This window comes from Lemur catta, chromosome 1 (genome assembly GCF_020740605.2).
Source record: "Lemur catta isolate mLemCat1 chromosome 1, mLemCat1.pri, whole genome shotgun sequence".
Classification (NCBI taxonomy): domain Eukaryota; kingdom Metazoa; phylum Chordata; class Mammalia; order Primates; family Lemuridae; genus Lemur; species Lemur catta.
In genome coordinates, this window is record NC_059128.1 from 125,709,503 (window position 1) to 125,732,307 (window position 22,805).

At 34.7% G+C, this 22,805-nt stretch overlaps 1 protein-coding gene across 6 annotated transcripts in view; it reads right to left on the reverse strand.

The window, feature by feature from the left end:
• ANKRD26 (ankyrin repeat domain containing 26) overlaps positions 1–22,805 on the reverse strand; it is a 95,073-nt gene that overhangs the window by 52,416 nt on the left and 19,852 nt on the right. For 3 of the 6 annotated variants that reach the window (XM_045533247.1, XM_045533264.1, XM_045533240.1), the window contains exons 7-17: positions 21,187–21,259; positions 18,481–18,541; positions 18,186–18,388; positions 14,486–14,606; positions 14,105–14,166; positions 10,890–10,983; positions 8,980–9,078; positions 8,342–8,370; positions 8,175–8,247; positions 4,892–4,962; positions 2,639–3,745 (exon numbers count right to left, since the gene is read on the reverse strand). In XM_045533247.1, coding sequence (XP_045389203.1) covers positions 2,639–3,745; positions 4,892–4,962; positions 8,175–8,247; positions 8,342–8,370; positions 8,980–9,078; positions 10,890–10,983; positions 14,105–14,166; positions 14,486–14,606; positions 18,186–18,388; positions 18,481–18,541; positions 21,187–21,259 — 1,993 coding nt within the window. The remainder of the gene's footprint in view (positions 1–2,638; positions 3,746–4,891; positions 4,963–8,174; positions 8,248–8,341; positions 8,371–8,979; positions 9,079–10,889; positions 10,984–14,104; positions 14,167–14,485; positions 14,607–18,185; positions 18,389–18,480; positions 18,542–21,186; positions 21,260–22,805) is intronic. The other 3 variants (XM_045533254.1, XM_045533273.1, XM_045533278.1) reach the window with 3 other exon arrangements.

Consider the following 22,805-nt stretch of genomic DNA (forward strand, 5'->3'; position numbering starts at 1 on the left):
CTGCCTTCTATCATTCTTTCTTCATTTGGATCTTGGGGTATCAAAAAAAGAAGGTGCTCCCTAAAATATAAGAACTAAAGCTTACCACAACACAAGAAGCAAAGTGAAGCTGCTGAGTTGCTAGTGTGGAATTTTGGAAAATGAGATGCTTTCCAAATTTCCCATTCAGCAGCCATAATATAGCTGTAGGATATACATTATAAGTAATTATCCACTTTAGCCCTGTTATCTACAGATAATGGAAGTAAAACCAAGAAAGATTAAACGATTCATCCAAAACTTCTGAAGTGGCATTACCTAGCATTTATGGTACCAAAAAAGATGATACAACTCTATAATGCTGAACCAGATAAATTACCAGATAAGTTCATCAAATTAATCAGATAAATTAAAAGTGTGACTTTGGCAAAGTCATTGAACGCGTTAGCAGTGGCATGGGAGGCCTCCTTCGTCTGCTTTTATTTTTTTAATTTTTTATTTTTATTTATTCTGGGTACATAATAGTTGTATATATTTATGGGGTACATGTGATGTTTTGACACAGGCATACAATGTTAATTAATTAAATCAGGGTAACTGAGGTATCCATCAACTCAGGCCTTTATCATTTCTTTGTGTTAGGAACATTCCAATTCCACTCTTTGAGTTATTTTAAAGTATACCCTAACTTATTGTTGATTATAGTCACTTTGTTGTGTTCATCTATCCAACTATATCTTTGCACCCATTCGCCATCTCCACTTTTTCCACCCCCTCCCTGCTATCCTTTTAAAGAAGCATACCTCTAGATTTTTGTCTATCTTTAAAACTCAATGTACAGAACTTAGCTTGCTATTTTGGAGTCAAATACTAAATTTTGACTAAGGATTTATGCTATTTATATGATAAAATCATGCATGCCAAAACGTACCCTTACTTTATTAAACAACATAATGTAAAGGTCTTATTCAACAGAAACATTTGAGTGATGATTTAAAAAAATATTTTTTTTTTTAATTTTTGGATATAGGGTCACTCTGAGGCTTGAAGTATAGTGGCATGATCATGGCTCACTATAGCCTCAAATTCCTGGGCTTAGGCAAACCTTCAGCCTCAGCCTCCCCAGAAGCTGGGACTGTGGATGCATATCACCACGCCTGGCTAATTTTGTTTTTTTGTTTTTTTTTAATTTTTTGTGGAGACAGGGTCTCTGTTTTGCCCATGCTGGTCTCAAACTCCTGGCCTCAGGTAATCCTCCTGCCTGGGCCTCCCAAAGTGATGGTATTATAGGGTAAGCCAATATGCCTGGCCAGATTTTCATTTTTATATTTACTTTTTGAGACAAGAGTCTTGCTCTGTTGCCCGGGCTACAGTGCCATGGCATCAGCCTAGCTCATAGCAACCTCAAACTCCTGGGCTCAAGTGATCTTCCTCCTGCCTCAGCCTCCCAAGTAGCTGGGACTATAGGTGTGTGCCACCACACCCAGCTAATTTTTTCTATTGTCATTGCCCAGCTAATTTTTTTTCTATCTTTTTAGTAGAGACAGGGTCTTGCTCTTGCTGAGGCTGGTCTCAAACTCCTGACCTCAAGCAATCCTCCTGCCTCAGCCTCCCAGAGTGCTGGGATTATAGACATGAGCCACCATGCCCGGCCCAGAGTTTTATTTTTACCAAAAGGAAATATAGAACTGATTAAAAAGAACACTACATTAAAAAATATATGTGTTTGTTGTCAAAAATATTTAAAGTACCATGGTAGAATCATAAGTTCTAACGGTTTGAGACAAACAGATAAACCTGCACACATAAAAGCACAATAAAGAGGTTCCTTTAGCTGGGAATATTTGTTGCAAATCTCAAAGCTAGATATAGCTTTATATATCTCTTCTCAGTCACTGCTTGCTTCCCACTGTATTCCCATTTTATTGTTTAATAAATGAAATTTATTTTTGGGCCGGGCGCGGTGGCTCACGCCTGTAGTCCTAGCTCTGGGAGGCCGAGGCGGGTGGATCGCTCGAGGTCAGGAGTTCGAGACCAGCCTGAGCAAGAGTGAGACCCCGTCTCTACTAAAAATAGAAAGAAATTATCTGGCCAACTAAAAAATATATATACAAAAAAATTAGCCGGGCATGGTGGCTCATGCCTGTAGTCCCAGCTACTAGGGAGGCTGAGGCAGTAGGATCGCTTAAGCCCAGGAGTCTGAGGTTGCTGTGAGCTAGGCTGATGCCATGGCACTCACTCTAGCCCGGGCAACAAAGTGACACTCTGTCTCAAAAAAAAAAAAAAAAAAAAAAAAAAAAAGAAATTTATTTTTAGGTAAATAAGGGAAGAAAACCCCTAGAGCTTATTACCCTTTTTTTAGTAATTACGTTTATGCTTAACCTGGTTCAGAAGGTCACATGGCATATGGCTAGTTTCCCAGCTCATCTGCCACTTGAAAGACTGATAGAAAGACTTAGGCTGATTAAGGAACAAACATTCTGAGAATGTTTTCCTGAACTCCTATCATTTAGGCAGCAGAAATAATCTACTTCCATATACAATTACATATTTAGATAACCCCATTTTGCATAAGAGCTTTTCATAAGTAGAACATCAGACTGGGTCAGAAAATTGATAAAGAGAAAAAAACAGAGAGTAGCAGCAAGTAAACTTCTACCTCTTTTTGAAGTTGAAATTTTTCTTTCTCCAAAGCCAGGAACTCTACTTTTAACATGCCTATCTCATTCTTAAACCTTTGCATATCTTGCTGTAATTCTTCTTTTAGATACACTTTTGATGTTCTGTTGCTATGTGGTGGGGAAGAACTCACATTCTCTAACTCAGGTTCCATGCTTTTACAGTTATTAGCGCTGCAATTATCATACAATGACTTCTGGAACAAGTCCTGTATTGGTTTTGTTTTCTCAAAAGTGTCCATAACAGCAGAAATGCTGTGCCTTTTTTTTTTATTCAAATGCTTCCTTTCTTTGAAGGGGGTAAGCCATAAATCAAGAGAGTTTTTTGGATCACTAGACTGAGATGTATGTCCGATGTCTAATTTCCAATTAGTGGTATTTTGGTTCATACTTTCTGTCATTTGCATTTCAAATTCTTGGTCTTCTTTCATTTCAACTGTAACATTTTTTGGGTTCCTTACTTTTTCAATTTCTGTATCATTACAAAAATTCTCCTCATTTGTGTTAAAAACATGTTCAGTGTCTGGTTTGTTATTATTTTCACTGTCTAATTTATTGTCATTTAAATAAAGCTTAGAAGATGACTGGCAAGAGTATTCCAGGGACCCAGAGTATGAAGGCGATGGAAAGCCATTTTTCAGACTACGCTCTTTTTGTTCAAGACATGCCTGAAATACCACAGAGATCGTAGTATCTTTTTCTTCACAATCCAGCTTATTATTTGTCAAATTAGAGGGCATTTCCTTTAAGTTTGCACCTCCTTTAGTGTTATCATGCAGTGGCTCTTCCTCAGGAGAAGTGGGAATTTTGTATTTTTCACTAATTTCACCACACTTCGGCTTTAACGCATTTGTGCTGAGTTTCAATTTATTTTTCCACTCTAATTTGCCTTGTTTGATCCACATTTCCTCATTCTTTTGCACACAAAGAAGTCTTGAATATACAGATATATTCTCTCTACCACAATCCTTGTCCATTTCTGGTTTTTGAGACTTTTTTTGCAGATGTAAATGTGGAAGATTAATTTGCTTGTTTTGTTTCTCAGATGTCTTTTCTGTGAGGGTGCATGTTTTTAAAGTAACTTTATCCTTAAGTAATCAAGTATGGGCAAAGAAAAATTAGAAAATAATTAAAAATCAACTGTTAAACTTCTTAATCTATGTTTAGCTACTCCCAACTGCCTGGATTATAACTAAGAAGTGAAAAACAATTTGCCTTATCCTAAAATGTGAGGAAAACATAAAGCAGCAAACTTAACTTTGACATTATTTGTTTGGACTAAACTTAATTCATTATGTATTAAATCTACCAAAATTGAATTAGCAGATGATCTGTAGTATTACAGAGGTCCTCCTTTAAAAAAATTTTACCTCACCAAACCTTAAATAGTAGAGCTGCTACAGTGTACTTCAGTACTGTTTCTAAAGACTACTAACTGGAGAGAAGGCAAACTTTATATTATTAGGAGAAAAAAATAAACACCAATCAGAAAGAAAAGCAAATTCTTAAATTTTAATTCAAATTATATACCATAATATGATAATGTTATATATCTGTACAGATTACCTGCTTATGTCCGATTCTAATACTCTAATGTCCAGTAATGATAGTGGATAAAATAATTTTAATAATATTTACTGATTTCCTATATTGAAATAAGTTAGAAAGTTATTGTTTGTACCCTAACACCAAAGGTCCCATTCTGCAAGGTATGATTCTCTTAACAGGCGGTTGGGTTGATTTTATGACCCCATTTTCTCCCTGAATGTAGACACTGAAGTTAATTAGAGACCACAAGGTAGAATATCTCTTTAACCTTGGCATTAGTGACCAGCAACATAAAACTGCAAATTTTGAACCATGGGGGATGATAATCCCTTTAACATGAATCCAACTCAGTAGCCATCACAGTGAAATTGTTCATAATTTCTACTGCTTAGTAGATTCAATATTTAATGTTACCTTCTTTATCACGTAAGGAGATCATCAAACAATATTCAGGAAATTTTTTGCCTCATCTCCAAGAGTAGAGATTAGCTATAAGTTACTATGGATTCTAAGAATATTTTAAGCTTTATGACTAGCTAAAATATTTTTTAAATATTAAATATTAAATTATAATCTAGTGATTCCAAAAGGTTAGTTGGAAAGGTCATTTCATTTGGATTTTGCTATGTTCTTAATGTAAAGCAAACAAAACTAAACCAGAAATTTAAATTTAAATATTTTCATACCCATGGCTGGTTATTTTCCCTTCCTTCAAGACTTTCTTGCTCTTCTTCTGATGTCACTTCTAAGTCATGTTCTGCTGACAAATCCATATTTTGAGTTAAAAGGAATGACTTAGAACAGTTAGATAAAAGCTATAATTATAAAAATAAAAATTAACATTCATTTTTATTTTATAAATTGAGAATTTAAATGAAGCTTAAGCTTTAGTGGAATATTTCCTTCTTTAAAAAATACTTCTAATTAGCCAAAACTTCAACAAGCCACTTGGGGAGACATTAGATGTCACCAGGTCCAAGGCATACAAACATCTCAAAGACTCACTCACAAATTCATCCACCCAACATAAATAAACAAAACCACCAAAAACAAAATTTTAAAATATAGTAGAAACATATAAAGTAATACTGTACACTGTTCTCTACTTCATAATAGTACCTTTTTAACAACAAGCTAAGTGTGTTGTTTGCTATTAATGGTTTGCAAAATTACTGTTACTGTTTACACCTTTATCAATGTACATCCTACTCCTTATTTCTGAAATGTTTTTCTTTACTATTCTGACAATTTCTTTTCATCTTTTAAGATTCAGACTGCTATGTGAAGTCTTTCCTGATTCTGGTTCTTTCCCCAGATAAACAGGCATCTCCTTCCCGGGGGCCGTCTTAGTGCTTTATCAATTTTTCTATTGTACCTCTACCACCTGAACTGTAAATTATTATTTCTTTACATCTCTATCCCCTCTGCTCCTAGATTGTAGGGAACAATCTTTGAAATAATCTTTGTACAGTCTTCATCTGTTTTACTCAATCATTATTTATTGAGTTTCTGCTAAGAGCTAGGCACTGGGATTTAAAAAATATAAATAAAAGGTGTCAGGAATGGATGTTCTAGAGATAATGCCTGAGCTGACACTTAAGGAGTGAGGTTAGCCAGATTAAAAGGAGCAGAGGGCAGGAAAGCAAGGCACCAGCAAGAGAGGGAGAGAAGCATGAAATGCTATATGCATTTGTCTAAAGTATAAGGATTGGTGAGGAGGGCATCACCAGTAGCTTAGTAATGCCAGACAAAAGGGCAGACAGGCAGGAGCAAAAACTAAAGCTAGAGAGTTGGGCAAAAGTCAGATTATGAAAGCCTGACATGTTTTAAGATGCTTGAATGTTACTGTTTTAAAGTGTGGTTAATGGTCCTACTTGCACTGGAGATAGACCACTCTAAATGCTGTGGGGAGGATCAATTTCAGGGGAATATGAATAAATGGAGAGAGATGAATTAGAAAGCAATATCACAAAATAAAGATGATGCAGGCCTGAACTGAGGGAATGTTTCCAGAAATATTTAGGATTTAAAATATCAGTGGTCAGTATAGAATAAATTTTTATTAAATGAATAAATGTACAAATCTGGTTCTCTGGAGAACTAGACTGTGCTCATTACTTTAAAGATGGTATCAAATGAGAAGTGAAATGATCTCCATGAACTATTTAAGTTTCTCATGTTTATACTTTGTAGTTCTGTTTCATGTCTTCCTTTGTTGAGGAAACTCATTTAGGTGTTTTGTTTTAAAAGTCCTGCTTTATAGATCTATTAAGCTCATGAATAAATAAGAGCAAACAAGTCACTGATTGTGATACAGATGGATATTTATCATGAACTTTATACTTTGTAGTTCTGTTTCATGTCTTCCTTTGTTGAGGAAACTCATTTAGGTGTTTTGTTTTAAAAGTCCTGCTTTATAGATCTATTAAGCTCATGAATAAATAAGAGCAAACAAGTCACTGATTGTGATACAGATGGATATTTATCATGAACTTTCAAATTCCCATATCTTTGACAAGTCTTATTACTGAGGGTCAAACTAGTAGAATCCCAATCTGAAAAATCTGAAAATAAAGTTTTTATTTCTTAGAATATAAATAAAAATTTGATAAACTGGTATAAATCCTTTCTTCATAGCAACAGTCCCATGTTCTCCTTTTCCCCACAAACATACTACGTCCTATACTTGCCATTCACTCAGCTAAGTTTAATTAACTATTGATTGTCTCAATTTTTTCTGTTTTTATTTTTTAGTACTAATTACTTAGATTTGCTCAGAATCTCTATATTTCATTTTTCATAGAGTTTTGTTTATTAAAATTCTTCAGGGAAGAATTTTTCTTATTAACAATATTTATGTCTAACCATTTTAAGTTTGAATATGCTTGAGAGTATTGTATGTGTGCACTAGAGACATGGGCTTTAAAAAAATTTTAATGACCATACTTTAAATAAATGACTAATTACAATGAGATGGTCTTTCCTCAATGCACCTATATCTTTAGAATTTACTTTTTAAGCCTTGGATAAATATCAGAAATTTATATGAAAAACGATACACTTAAAAGTGACCTAATTGTTCCCATGTAAAAATAGGGTAAGTCTAGTCCACACTAGATTCAAAGAATATAGAGAGTGCCATGAGACAGGAAATGAATATATGATTAAAATATTTTCCTCTTTTCTTTATAAACAAAATTGCCAGATTTAAACTTTTTAAGACAAGTGAAAGGAAAAAGCAAAAACACAGAAGTGAAACTTTAAAGGCCATTTCATCATCAAGGGCTCATTTATCATTTGACATCCATGAACTACATACATGGTTTAAAATGGTGGCTGCTGTGATCTGAGAATCCCTGAAGTTCAAGATCCTTTTAGGGGATCCAAGAGATCAAATAATACAAAATGTTATTTTCCACACACGCGCGCGCGCGCGCGCGCACACACACACACACACACACACACACACACACACACACACACACACAAAGAGTCTGCTAATCAGAACATCTGACTGGCTTAACATCATCAGTGTAACAGCACTAAGATGAAATAATAAAGTTAAAACACAATTGACATATTAGCTAGTAAAGCTTCCCTCTAGGTAATAATCGGAATGCCAATAAGCATTTGAAACACTGGAAAAATTACAGAATCTCATAACTCAGCTCAGTGAATCCATAACAAGAAAAGAGATTCCAAACTGGGAACTTTAGGGTGTCAGAACATACCAACAGAAGCATCTGACTTAAAGCTTACATTTTTAAGTTGTCTTTATCTTATCCTTAAGTATCCTTCTTTCAAACATGGACACCAAAAATAACATCTTCATTATTTATGTCAAATCCTTCCACTGACTTTGGAAAAAACATTGATTAAAGAAAAATACTAGGAGTAAGAAGACTGTGAGCATTTCAAATATTTCAAATATTTTAATGTGCTTCTTTCCAGAGTATTGCAAAACTTTACCTGATCCATATGTATGTTTCTCCTTCATTCCTACTGCTTTGTTCACAACACAATCTTTCATTTCAATGGTAGGCTAAATGGGTTTTAAAAGAAAATGATTAATAAATAACGTATATTTTATACAATACGTAGTTAATAATTCAAGATAAAAATATAAAAGTTATTACCTTCAAGTGAGGATATTTCTTAGGAGAATCTAAAAAGTAAAAGGGATATATAATCAATTATATGTAAATATAACAAAGCCAACCACACATTCATGCATAGTTAGTATGGATGTCAATCCTCATGCTTGGCTTTGAAAATCATTACTTTAGGTTTTGGGGAGGTTTTTTTGTTTTTTTGGTTAGAACAGCAACATGACAGAAATATAGGGAAGAAAAAAATAGGAATACAGGTTTAATAAAACATGCAGTTAGGATTTTAAAAGTGAGACTATGTTTCAAATGACTGTAACTAAATAGAAAAGTGCACATCATATACCAATGTGAACATGCACATTGATGAGAAAAGTGATTTTTAATCAAAGGAGCAAATCATGATCCCAAGACGATAAATATCAAAGCTGATGGCAGAATGCTACAGACTATCTTTAATGGAACACATCAGAATCATCTGTACCATTATACTATGAGTACTTATCATGTTCTTCAATTTGTCCTGTAATTTAGGAAATACACAGTTGTGAGGACAGTTCAGTTGAATGCATAATTCATATCTCATCAGAAAAAGTATTCTGAATTGATCAGCTTGGATATATACTTGTAGAATAATAGTTAATAAAAATATTCATTTTTTTCCATACCCATGTGGGCTACTGGTATGTCTACATTTCGTGTATCCTCTAGTTTAGCCATCTTAAAGTTTCTTGATCCACTCATGCAAGAAGGTATATAAAACACATCTAAGAAATAATATATAATAAGTTTTTGATACTGAAATATTTATCAAAAAGGAAAAAATTGAATTCTCCAAAATTGTTAGATATAATAACATTTTATATTTTAAAATCAGTGCAATATTTATTGAAAAGAACAATTTTAGTATTCAATGAATGACCTCTATAATTTTGTTTCTACAATTAGTTTAGTTTGGTATATCACATTAATCTTGAATAGACTTTTATGAAACAGCTATCTTATCAAAAAATCAGCTATCTTAAAAACCAGCCAATACTTCTATGTTCAGATTAATCTCATTTGATTAACTAATATCAACACAACATATATCTTTGATATCTGAGAGTTATGGAGAGCAGGTATGTGTCACTGTGGTTTACCCCAATTCTAGCAATTCCTCCTGCTTCTACTTATCTCTGAGCAGCAATAATCTAATCCTCTGTGTGAGTGCAAATATACTGAAGTCATCCAAAGTGAGTTCTCTCTCAAGTTTCCTCATCATTAACTGCAAAATTAGCTGGCTGACTTCTTTCTCTCCTCCTTCCTTCCCCACTCACAATCCCTCTTCCTTTGCAAAAGTAATCTCAAGATCTGTGGTCTTGATTCTTCCCCTTCTACCTTGGTGGGATTATTCCCACCAACTTTTTCCTCTTTATTTAGCAGTATTATCTTATATCTATAATTTTGATTTCTTCATTTCTTTGCTCCTTCCCCTGTGGCTAGAAACATGCTCAGAAATAAAAGCAAAATAATGCTTTTCCTTGGTCCTGCTAGGTTTGAACTGTTATCCAATGGGTCTTCTTCCAGATTTCTCCACAGGGAAGTCTATACCTGTGCTACTCAGGGTGGTCCAAGGACCAGCATCAACGGCATCACCTGAAAACATATTAGAAATGCAGCATCCCATACCTGCTGGATCACGCTATGCATTGTTAACAAGGTCTCCAGCTGATTTAGTAACATTTGAGAAGCTCTGGTCTATAATAGGTGTGCTTCCACACTACCGTACCTGAACTTACCCTTTTGGAATCTAGCCTCAACTTCTTCCCTATCACATCCCCAAATTGAAACTGCATTACAGATCATAAAGTTTCCAATGGACTTTTTATCAGGCCAGAGCTTCCCTGATCTCTCCATAACCAACCCTATTCTCTTCTTTCCAATTCCCTTATTTTGGCATATATGATACTATCGTATGAAGTAACATCATTTTATATGACATTAAATTATGCCCGTGTATGGCTGACCATATATGCTTATATTCCTCTGTGGTAGACAGAACATAGCTCTGTACGATCAGGGACCTCGATCCTTAACACCTTCCTGACAGTGAGGAAGACAGAAAGAGTGGGGAAATTTTGATCTACTTCTCTGACCCATTTTTGGTACTGGAAGCTCACTTTATATCCTTCTCACCTTTCTAACACCCTGTTCTTCCTTTTATTAAGGAGTTATTTTATTTGACCACCCTGCATTATATACACCTGCTTCTTTTCCCTTCATGTACTCACTGTACTCTCTGCCTTCCTCATTCTTCATTCCGTTTTACTCCTTTCCTCTTCCTCATTTCCTGACTTTCCTCAGATCTTAGAGCATCTTAAAATAGAACTAATAATTCAGGTCCTTCAGTGGCATTCTCAACTTAATCTATTGCTGACACCTGATAAGATATACAACTTAACACCATTTCACTTCTCTCTTTTCTTACTATGCATTTAATAGGTGATTTTCTCTGGCTATTAGAATAAATCAGATTCATGTTTTTAAATAAACATTCTATCAAATGACTTTTTACAAATAAAAGTACAGTTTTTACCTTCTACTTGTCCATTTACTGTATCTTCTTCTTCTTGATCTGCAGCCCCAGATAAATGATCAACATACTTGTGTGGAAGATTCTCGGAAATACTCTGTTAAAATTAATATCAATAATGACTTCCAATTTAGAAAAATAAAAATGAGTTGCTAAAGACTTCCTAATCACTTTCAAAAATAATCTAAATTTCTTATTTTAAAAGCAATCAGACTTAAAAATAAGAGCAACATGTACTGAAAACCAAAACACTTTAATAGAGAACTCATATATACTCTAGATCAAGCTTATCTTATATCTCTATATGGCTATTGATTCTGTAAACCCAGCAAGGAAGGCCCAAGGAAACATATTCACAGATAAAATATTAACTTACATGTATATTTCAAAAAAGAAATGAACTACAAAATACCTAACTCACTTTGCATTCACCACCAAAAATGAGAGCATTTTTAAAAAATACAATACACTTACTATAATACAGCACTAAACATTTAAAACACTTCTAATTATAGAAAAATTTTTAGTGCTAAAATAAGATACTTGGCATGATAAACTTTGGAGTATGAGGAGTACAAACAGAACATTGTAGAAGCTGCTTCACATTTAGGTAAACAAAGGCTTGGAAAAACCTAAATATTTTTGATATAATTTTTATTGATAGGAAAATGGTTGAATAAAATGACAAAGTAGTAAGAAAAGCTCTGCTTTATGTTATGTTTAAATAAAACAAGCAAATATTACATATAGTATGCAACTCTTTACCAATTGAGAAATAACTTCAAAAAAGTATAGCAAGGTTGGCAGGGCTTGGTGGCTCACACCTGTAATATACCACCACTTTGGATGGCCAAGGTGGGAGGATCACTTGAGGCCAGCAGTTAGAGACCAGCCTGGGCAACACAGCAAGACTCTCATCTTTATAAAAATAAAAAAATTAGCCTGGCACAGTAGCACACGCCTATAGTCCCAGCTGCTCAGGAGGCAGAGGTGGGATGATCTCCTGAACCCAGGAGTTTTAAGGTTACAGTGAGCTATGATTCTGCCACTGTACTCCAGAAATGGCAATAGAGTGAAACCCTATCTCCAAAAAAAGTTTTTTAATGAAAAAAATATATATATACATAGCAAGCTTTAATAACAATGGAAGAATAAGAACATTTATTTGTGAAGCATCTAAAATGTTCCAGGCACTGATTTGCACATTTTCTTTTCTATACATTATAATAATAAAAGTGATTATGAAGATAGTTACCCCACTTCCTGCTTCCTGGTCATTCTAGGATGTTAAGAATAAAATGATGAACAGATGTGATCCATTGTTCTCTCTGTCCAGAATGTTTTCCTCCTAGACTTTCACATGGCTAGTTCCTTCTCATCCTTTAGTTGACAGCTTAAATGTTACACTCAGAAATATCTCCTCTCACTACAGAATTCCATTCCCACTCTCATCCCCATCCTAACTACAATCTTCCTCAATATTCTCTAACCAAACATTCAGTTTTCTTCATATGAAGCACTTACAGTGACTTAGTAGTGTTTGTTGTGTTTTTTTCTGTTCCTCTTGCTATAGCATAAGCCCTCATCTTGTATATTCAGTGTCTAATGGCCTTGCACATAGTCAATATTCAATAACAGACATTTATTCAAGGCCAAAACATTTAAAATCTCATTAGGAAGGTCTCAAGGGCTGAATCACTACATTCCTATAGGATATCTCCAGCAATAGTCTGCTGAACGTTATCATACCCCAAATTAGAAATCCACATGCCTATTCTAATTTCCAGCTTTCCCATTCTTTCCTTGACACTACTGCCTTCAGGTTTTAAAACAGTACATTCAATGTTTATCAAGGCCGGGCGCGGTGGCTCACACCTGTAATCCTGGCACTCTGGGAGGCCGAGGCGGGTGGATCGCTCGAGGTCAGGAGTTCGAGACCAGCCTGAGCAAGAGCGAGACCCCGTCTCTACTAAAAATAGAAACAAATTAGCTGGCCAACTAAAATATATATGGAAAAAATTAGCCGGGCATGGTGGCGCATGCCTGTAGTCCCAGCTACTCGGGAGGCTAAGGCAGTAGGATTGCTTAAGCCCAGGAGTTAGAGGTTGCTGTGAGCTAGGCTGACGCCACAGCACTCACTCTAGCCAGGGCAACAAAGTGACACTGTGTCTCAAAAAAAATAAAATCAAATAAATAAATACATATATATATATATATATATATTTATTAAGTCACTGAATACCACTGTGATCATTTTGTCTTACATTTGTATATACACTTTATAGCTTACAAAATGTTTTCACGTTTCTTACCACAATTGTTTCATTACACATATCTAAGAAGTAAGTATTAGCACCATTTTTATGAATGAGGTCACAGACATTTGAATAGGTTAAATAATTTTTTCCAAGATTCCATGGCTAGAAGTGACAGAACCAGGACACTAACATGTCTTCTGACTTCCATTTGGTGCTGGTACCACTATGTGGCAGCTGCTTCTATCTAAGATGTCAGGCCCTTCCCATCTCTTTCCATAGTTGTCACCTTAAGATATATCATCAGTATTTTATACTTAGGTTACTATAAGCATGGTTGCCACAAAGGTATTCAATGTGTTTTATTTTTAAAAATGATTTCTACTTACTAAAACACCATTAAACCAAATTGTTGCTATTATAGTCCCACTTATTTACTGTTCCCCATGTTTTTCCCTCTCTGGAAATGTTCCTTGCAGATCTACACTGGGCAATCCAAATATATTAATACTTTCAAGTCCCAGGCATTATCTCTTCTAGTTCCAAGTTATAAGGAAGGACAGTCCAAACTGCTTTCCCTGAATCTCATGAGGACTTTTACACACCCATATATGCCACAAAATCATACATGTGGCCACAGGTTGACCTGAAATAATTCTTTAGTTTTTAGATAAATTAACTTCAGAACCCAAACCAATTCCTTGTGACTTCTATGCCTTATTTGTTTGTGCTATAGTGCCCTGGTTTCTTAAATAAATCCTGCAAATTATCAGAGCTGTAACATGCAGCAGTCACATTCTTAGCAAATAATTACTTTATTGATTATGGGCCAAAAATGTAAGAAAATAATTCCTATGGGCATATGCAGAGGTGAAAAAGTAAAGTCAAAGCATTCCCTTTTATGTTTTAATATCACTCAATGCTTACATTTTAAAATAATAATAACAACATCAACAATAATACCTCAGAATCCCAAGGTGACTCTATATCTTCTTCTTGTCCTAATCCTAATGCGGACATCATATCTATAAAATGTTATTCACAGATAAATTCATGAGAACATTTATTATTATGCATTTTAAATACATATACAAGTCTATTTCCATTCATAAATATTTCAGTAAAATAAAAGTGATAGCAAAAAGGAATTCTAGACAGTTGAAGTAGTTTCAGGAAGAAGGTACTAGTATGAAGAAAGACAATAAAAGAAAAATATTTAAAAGAAATGGATACTATATTTGAGTCTATACACATTACATTTTTTTTCAGGTGACAGTTGTGCAATACCTTTTTTTATAATAGCATTTAATCATTGAACAATTTCAGAGATATTCCCTAACTTACCACTTCTATTATTTTTACGCACTCCATCCAAAGTCAAATTGTCATCTGTTTGCTCTACTGTAGGACTAGCAATACCGATACCATTTTCTTTTTTTCCAATCGCTGGCTTTGTTGTTCCTTCCTATTAAAAACAAAACAAAACATAACTTCAGAAAATGCTGTATTTATTCACTCACTCACGCACTCAATCAATCAGTAGTCGGTAAGACAACAAACATTTAGTGTCTATCAAGTCATAGGCACTATCCTGGAAGAAGCTGAAAAAATTGAATTGGAAGACAGATTCTGCGCTATATTCAAGTGGGGGTAGAGATATACAAAAACAAGTAAGAAGAGAAAAATATCATTCATTAGTTCTACAACTGAACTGAATAAAGTACAGTACACGCACAAAGGAGAGAAGAGTCAGATCTACCTGGAAATCTCAGGAAATGCTGGAAAGGAAGGGCCTTCCAAAGACAAAGTGCAGAGCGAGCGTGTGAGGGGTTTCTAGACAGAGCAGCACGAGGAAAAAGATGAGGCATGAAACAACACGGCAAAGGAGGGGCACCAAAGTAATGTGGTAAAACTGCAATACAGTTACAGAGAATGGGATGGAGAAATAAAATAAAGGAATCAGGACAAACTACAAAAGACATATTTCATGCTGGAATGTGAACGTCCCCCTTCACGTAGTGGGGGTCCAGGCAATAAGCAGAAGAGCTAGATCATCACACATATTCTTCAGAAAGGTCACCTGGCAGCACTGTAAAGACAGATGAACGGGGGAGGGGACAAAACTAGAAAAGAGCATTTCAAAATCACAGGTCAGAAAGTGAATTACAGTAACGAAGTATGAAAAATGGTAAGCAGGGAGAAAACAGAACCTAGTGAGTGACTAAACTGGTGATCTGAGGGAGGGCTGGAGTGCAGGATTTTTCCTGCTTCAATGTTTCAGTGCCATTTACTAGGATGGGGAAACCAGATGACAGAATAGATTACAAAGGGTCAGGAAAGAGGAAAGGGTCAAGGATAATGTCTTCCATTTGGGAAATATCAAGTTTGAGGCACCCAGAGGACTTAGAAGACAGATCTGGATAAATACATTTGGAGTAAGAGTAGATGACCTTACTCAGGAAAAGCATATGGTGTTAAGAAGATAAATATTTGTAAAATATACTAAACTGGTAAAATTAAATAATGCAAACCTATAAAGAACTCTGAAATTTTGAAAATGAAAACAAGAGGAAGGAAAAAAGCCATGGGATTCAATTTTCAATTATATATTTCAACATTTTTTCGAGGATATGAACCATACTTTTGTTAATATATGCAAATAATTATTCGGGAATATTATAGTAAACACATTTTTAAATTAAATGAAAGGATTTAATTCTAAAACACCAATTCAAGATGCTGCAAGACTCCTTTGTAAAAATTAATCTTAAAAGTTTTAAGCTGTGGAAGATAAGCACTTATGTGATTACAGAATTATGAGACACTTTTAAGTACATCTATGATGTAAGAAAGAAATGTAAAACCCTATTTTAAAATTTGCGTGGTATTCTTATTCCCCTGTAAATAACATACAATAGCTCTAATTACCTATTAATGCCATATACGATGGTATTTAAAAACTGGAGAAAGGACCTAGTATTAAAAAAATTCAGTTACGTTTATCCAAGTTGGAGATTTTATTTTGTTTTTTTATTTTTTTTTCAAGTTGAAGATTTTAAAGTCTTCAAATATATCTATGATTGTCAAGCAGGACCTAATATTTACATCAGGAAAGAAGAAAAAAACTACAAATATCAAGTCAAGAAGATTTTTGAGTTTTCAGGATTAAAGAATTATGTGCAAGATTTGAAAACCATGAATACTAAAGTTAAAAAAGCTTTGTGAGAATAACATAAAATGCCCCCATTGCTGGAGACATTTTTAGTTTCTTATTTTTTTGAGACAGAGTCTCACTCTGTTGCCTGGGCTAGAGTGCCGTGGCGTCTGCCTAGCTCATAGCAATCTCAAACTCCTGGGCTCAAGCGATCCTATCACCTCAGCCTCCCAAGTAGCTGGGACTACAGGCATGCGCCACCATGCCCAGCTAATTTTTTCTATATATATTTTTTTTTAGCTGTCCAAATCATTTCTTTCTATTTTTAGTAGAGACGGGTCTCGCTCTTGCTCAGGCTGATCTCGAACTCCTGACCTCAAGCAATCCTTCTGCCTCGGCTACCCAGAGTGCTAGGATTATAGGCGTGAGCCACCGCACCCGGCCATGCTGGAGACATTTTTAAAAGAAAAGCTGGCCATGGTGGCATGCACCTATAATCCCAATTACTTAGAAGGGTGAGGTGGAAGGACGTCTTGAGCCCAGGAGTTAGAGCCTGCAGTGACCTATGAATGAACCACTGCACTCCAGCCTGGTAACAGAGCAAGACCTCATTTCTTAAAATCATCATCATCATCATCATCATCATCTTCCATAGATAATTTTATATACTCTGTTGACAATCTTTCCTTCTTTATGATTCTATAATAGTTTATTTTAGGAAAAAACAATAAATTTTAGTTACATTCATTTGATTTGTGCATTGATGTATGTGTCCATTACATACAGATATACCAAAAGATAAATCAGAATATCCCCAGAAATAAATAATTTCTGCATTTATTTAAAAGGATTGCAGCTTAAAATTTATTTTTTCATTTAATGTGGATGGATTAGGAATCCCATTTATATAATCAGAAATTTTAACTTTTACTAATGAAAAGATTAAATAAAATGCTTATTTTCTCTCTTTATTCTGAAAAAGATCTAAAACAGCCACTAAGATTATATCGAACAATAAGATGAATTAGTTAAGCATACCAAACATTAAGAAAACTTAAATAAGAAACAAGAATCAAAAATTAATAATTCATAATAAACCGGATAAGGCCAAAACAAATTTCCCTTTGTATTACCTATGAACACAGGTTTTACTGGATTAAATATAAGCTAACACTTTACTAAATTTAAAAGCAGTGAGGATTAAATTTTCTTTCCTTGTTTTTTACGTTTTTTAACTGATACATAATATTTTCAGGGTACATGTGATAATTTCATACATTCATATAATCAAATCAGGGTGATTAGGATATCCATCACTTTCTTTTCCTTATGCTAGGAACATTCAAATTATTCTCTTCTGGTTATTTTTAAAGATACAATAGATTAATGTTACTTATAGTTACCCTTAAATTCTTCATTAAGATCAGCTATAAGTCATTCAGAAGAATCTGAGCATTTTGTTACATGACCTGGCTTTCTTTCCATCATATCTTACAGAGATCTTGCTCTCATATAACCCCAGTATTTTTGTTGTATTTTTATAATAATCTCTCTCATATTGGCTCTCTTATTCAATCTTTATAGTTATCTTCCCCTTCTTAAATAAATTCTTCCCCTGCAATCCCCTCCTCATCTTCATATTTGTTGAGCTGTTCTTTTGGGTTACTTTCTAATCCTTTCCTTCTATAATGGCAAATCTAAGCACTGTTTACTCCCATCAACTTTTAATTATATCAACCTTATACATATCTCTCCCGTTATTACACACATTTTCTGTTATGATCATGAGGACTTACATATCTTTCTAGGATCCTTATCATCATTATGAGGATTAGGGGATGATATGTGAAAAAAGCATGGGGGAAAAACTCTTTTAAAAAAACAACTTACCTCTGTAAGACCTAGGTTTGCCAGAGACGTGAGGGAAGGTTTAGGATGAGGGCCAGGTGATGGAAAGGCAGGATGAGCAAAGGCCTGGACTTTGACTGCTCTGGAAGGAAGGCCTTCAACCACATCTTCCTTTGGACTCTCAGAATTCCTGTCCTCAATCAAGATTGTACTTTCTGTCCTCACAGTGCCATACTGTGCTTCCACTACAGTAAAAACACAGTTACGAGTACATGAAAATATCTGTAATTAAGAATCAATAAATAACACAAGAAAAGGCCATCTTAAAATAGCTTACAATTTTTCTTGGATTGCTGAGAAGCAGTCATTAGCTTTGTTAAACTTGGTTTTGGGACATTCTAGGAAAAAAAAAATAGTTTTAAGAATAACAAGTATCAAATTTGATAAAATAATTATAACATAATATTTACCATTACTATATGATCTAACACAAACAGCACAGGTTTTAGAGTCACTCAGATGTAGATTCAAACTTCAATTCTGCCATTTAGTCACTTACATCTTCTCACGGGGTAAGGATTATGAGAGACGACACAGATATCCCCAAAATGTTACTCCCCTCACCCCTAGTTGATTATTATAGTATAAATTGCTTCTATTTTGTTTGTACAAAACCAAAACACAAATGATTATATAGATTTAGTTCCTTCTAAGAAAGAGAAAAAAATACAAATAAACCTTGTGGGGCAATGATCAAGGAACAAAAGCCACACAAAGCTACTAAATAAAAAGCTGTAACTAAATATGCTGATAATGGAGACAGAGATGGACTGAAAGAATAGACACTGAGGAAATGTGTTTTGCAACGAAAAATAAAGGCTGGGATAATTCATTCTTAAAAAGTGGGGGAAAAAACAAAGAAAAAAAGAGATATAACCAGCCAATCAAGTATTCGCTCAAGCCAAGGAAGAAAAAACATTAAGTACTATAAGGTACGTGGAGAAATACAAATATAGAGACTTGTTCATAGCATATCCCTAATAATGCTGATTAGCCTTTACTTTACAATTAGTTCTCTGTAAATACTTCTAGAATGAAGAGTTTAATTTCATTACGATAAAATAAGTCATTCAAACAGTCAAGCATGGTCATCTACCACTACCTGAAAGCTGCAACACTATTACCACAGAGAAAGAAAAATGGAAAAGGGAATGTTCCACCAACTTTCCACCTGGAGAAAGAATTGGTAATCAGAATTCTAAAGAGTAATGTATGGCTTAAAAAGATATATTTAATACAACATGGGCTGGAACCAAAAATAATCTAAGAAATTTTAATCTGAAATCCTAATCTAAGTTTACAGTTGGAGAATACTTAGAAAATATACTGGAACCCTCTTTCCTATTTATGACATATTTTTAATTTATTTCCTCCTTATATGCAGTTCCATATTTTAGAAATGTAATAGATTTAATTATTAGATATATTATGCACGTTAAAATACTTATCATACTTCATTATACAGAAATCATTTTCCTGTTCATTTATTCACATTCAAAAAACATTAAAATGCTTCTAACATGGCAAAACTTAATTCTAGGTACTCCAGGATACAAACAAATATGTTTCTTAACCTCCAGTACCTCACAGTAATACCGGAGCTTTAAAATAATTATTTGAATAACTAAATACAAACTCTTAAGAAATGTGAAATTTTATAATGTGATACAAGGACATTGATGGGTTATTTTTAAAAACTACAATACAAAAAATTTCTGAAATTAAAATCTTAACATATGGTTATTAAGAGTATCTACTTCTAGGCGGGGCACAGTGGCTCACGCATGTAATCCTAGCACTTTGGGAGGCTGAGGTGGGAGGATCACTCGAGGTCAGGAGTTTGAGACCAGCCTGAGCAAGAGCAAGACCCCGTCTCTACTAAAAATAGAAAGAAATGATCTGGACAGCTAAAAATATACATAGAAAAAAATTAGCCGGGCATGGTGGCACATGCCTGTAGTCCCAGCTACTCAGGAGGCTGAGGCAGAAGGATTGCTTAAGCCCAGGAGTTTGAGGTTGCTGTGAGCTTGATGCCATGGCACTCTAGCCTGGGCAACAGAGCGAGACTCTGTCTCAAAAAAAAAAAAAAAAAAAAAAGAGTATCTACTTCTAGAACTGGCTACTATTTGGGACAAAACATGTATTCTTCAATTAGATGAAAAGTTTTAAATAACTACTTAATGGAATGACTTAAAAAGCACCTGTGGAATCTCTTTATAATAATAATTTTGAGAAAGAGAATTTAAATTTCTAAATTTCCACAATTTCTTTTCTATTTTTTTTTTAAATTAGAGGTAGGGTCTCACTATGTTCCCCAGGCTGATCTCTAACTCCTGGGGTCAAGCAAACCTTTCACTACAGGCATGAGCCACCATGCCTAGTTAAATTTCCACAATTTCTAATATTATTTCAGTCTAATTACAGAACCAAGGATAGAAACAGAGAAAAATCTCTCTCCTAAAAACTATACGATTCCAAAACTAAAAGTGTCCAAGAAAAAAAAAAACTGTATGTTATACATGGCACAGTTTTGCAACAGAAAGACATCAGGAGATTCCATGATTACTGTAAGTAATTAGATCCATTAAAGATTCATTTAGGCATAAGTATTATAAAAGTCATGTTAGGATCATTTAAAAGTCACAGTAAGAGAATTTATGCAAGTAAACCTTGACCAAATTTCATTATTTCCTCTATATTTATATATAGAGGATGTTTTCCTCACTCTGCATTTTCCAGCCCATTCTTTTTTCAGCCTCCACCCCCTCAAAGTATTTACCAATCTTTTGTTATCTGCCAAAGTAAAAATGTAAAAAAAAAAAAATTTCAACTAGTCATAATTCTGTAAAATGGTTTCCTCCTACCTCCTTTCCATTACAAACAGAAAACAGTGATAGGTAGAGCACTGTTAAATTTAAAAAGTAAATACTATGAAAAACTAGATTCAAAGTGAGAAAATTAATTTCACAAGAGACCACTTTACCTTGGTATCAAAATCGAAGTCTTCATCATCTGAGGTAGGCCATGAATCATCAATATCCGGTTTATCGGAAAGCCTTTAGCACAAAATCATACAACAAAAATGAGCAAGTTCATTTCTTCAAGAAAAAAAATCTGCTGGTTCATATCCAGGTTCCCCCTCCAAAAAACAAATACAAAAACAAAAACAAAATCTGATGAAAGGTCAGCTATTTGTATACTAAACAATTAAACAATGTCTCTTACTTTAATTAGAATTTGGCCTATTTTAAAAAACTGTTCTACAATAGTTATCTATTTCTGCCTCTACCACTCCTAAACTGTGAAATATTCAGTGAAGACTCTCCTATAGTTCCATAACCAATAGTGACAGCCAATATACTGCCAAAGCCTGAGAATAATTTGTCTTCATAAATTATCTCCCCTGAAAGGAGAACTAAAAATCCAATTAAGGGCTGACATTCCTTTTGTTACCTGCACTGGAACAAACTTGATGACCTGAGGGAGAAAGATATAATGCCCTTTCTCTATTATCTATCTCTGGTTCAAAGACTAATCTGTGTTATTCAAAAATGGCAGTCTTGGTTCTTCAGCATGAAAACCATTTAAGAAGGCCCCATTGCTTTCCTTTACCCTAAAACAGTACAGGGGGTCCCCTGAAATGTTTGAAAGCTAAATGTACAAAAGTTAAGGAACAAATGTGTAAGTTGTTTTTAGGAATACTCTTCCCAGAAAGATTAAAACATTAAAAATTATTAAATCCAATTATTTTCCCTACATAATTCCTGCCTTATTGCAAGCCCTTTAAAAACCTTCAGAGGCACTCAGATACCCAAGGAGACAGACTGTTGGAAAAAGAGAGTCCTGGTAGTTATATTTCTATTTATCTAAGTTCTATCTAATTATCTTCCTTTCAATGGGCTCCCATTTCCAGATCCCTCTTCTGCAGGGCTCCATGACAGTCTCCAACCTTTAAATCTTCAGCCTATGAAAGCACAGGTTCCTGAGAGGATGGGTTCAAATGACTAAGGGTAGGAGCTATTTCCCTGCTCCTGGAAAACAAACTGAACACAGTCTCAGCCATCTGCCCCCAGCACAGGCACGTTACCAACTACCCAATTGAAGCTTCATGACTGATTCACCAGCCAGTCCTACCCCTGCCCTACCCTACATGTATATGGGAAGGACATCAGTGAATTGGGAAAAGAGGCAGAGACGAGGGGACACCTGCCCTGGGCCATGTAGTTTGGCAACCTCTATCCCTCTAATACTAGAGGGGCTCTAAGCCACCCGCTCTGTAAGTTGGGGTGCAAACAGATGATGCCACATTCCTATCTGCTGCAGAGACTCTTCCAGTGGCTCAATTCTTTTAATAAGCTTTCAATAGAAACTTTCAAGTTTGTCAGTTACTTCAATTAAACAAACAAACAAGCAGGAACCTGTTCAGGACTCCCTTAAAGCCCCTATTCTAATATGCATTTCTAGATAACTCCCAACATATTAATACGAGGTCCTTCGTTCCATGATTTGTCTTTGTCAAATTTGTCATATACCCCAAAATTCTGATCTCTTTTCTAAAAGCCTTGTTCCTATCCAACAGTGTTGCTTCTCATCAAACTTGGC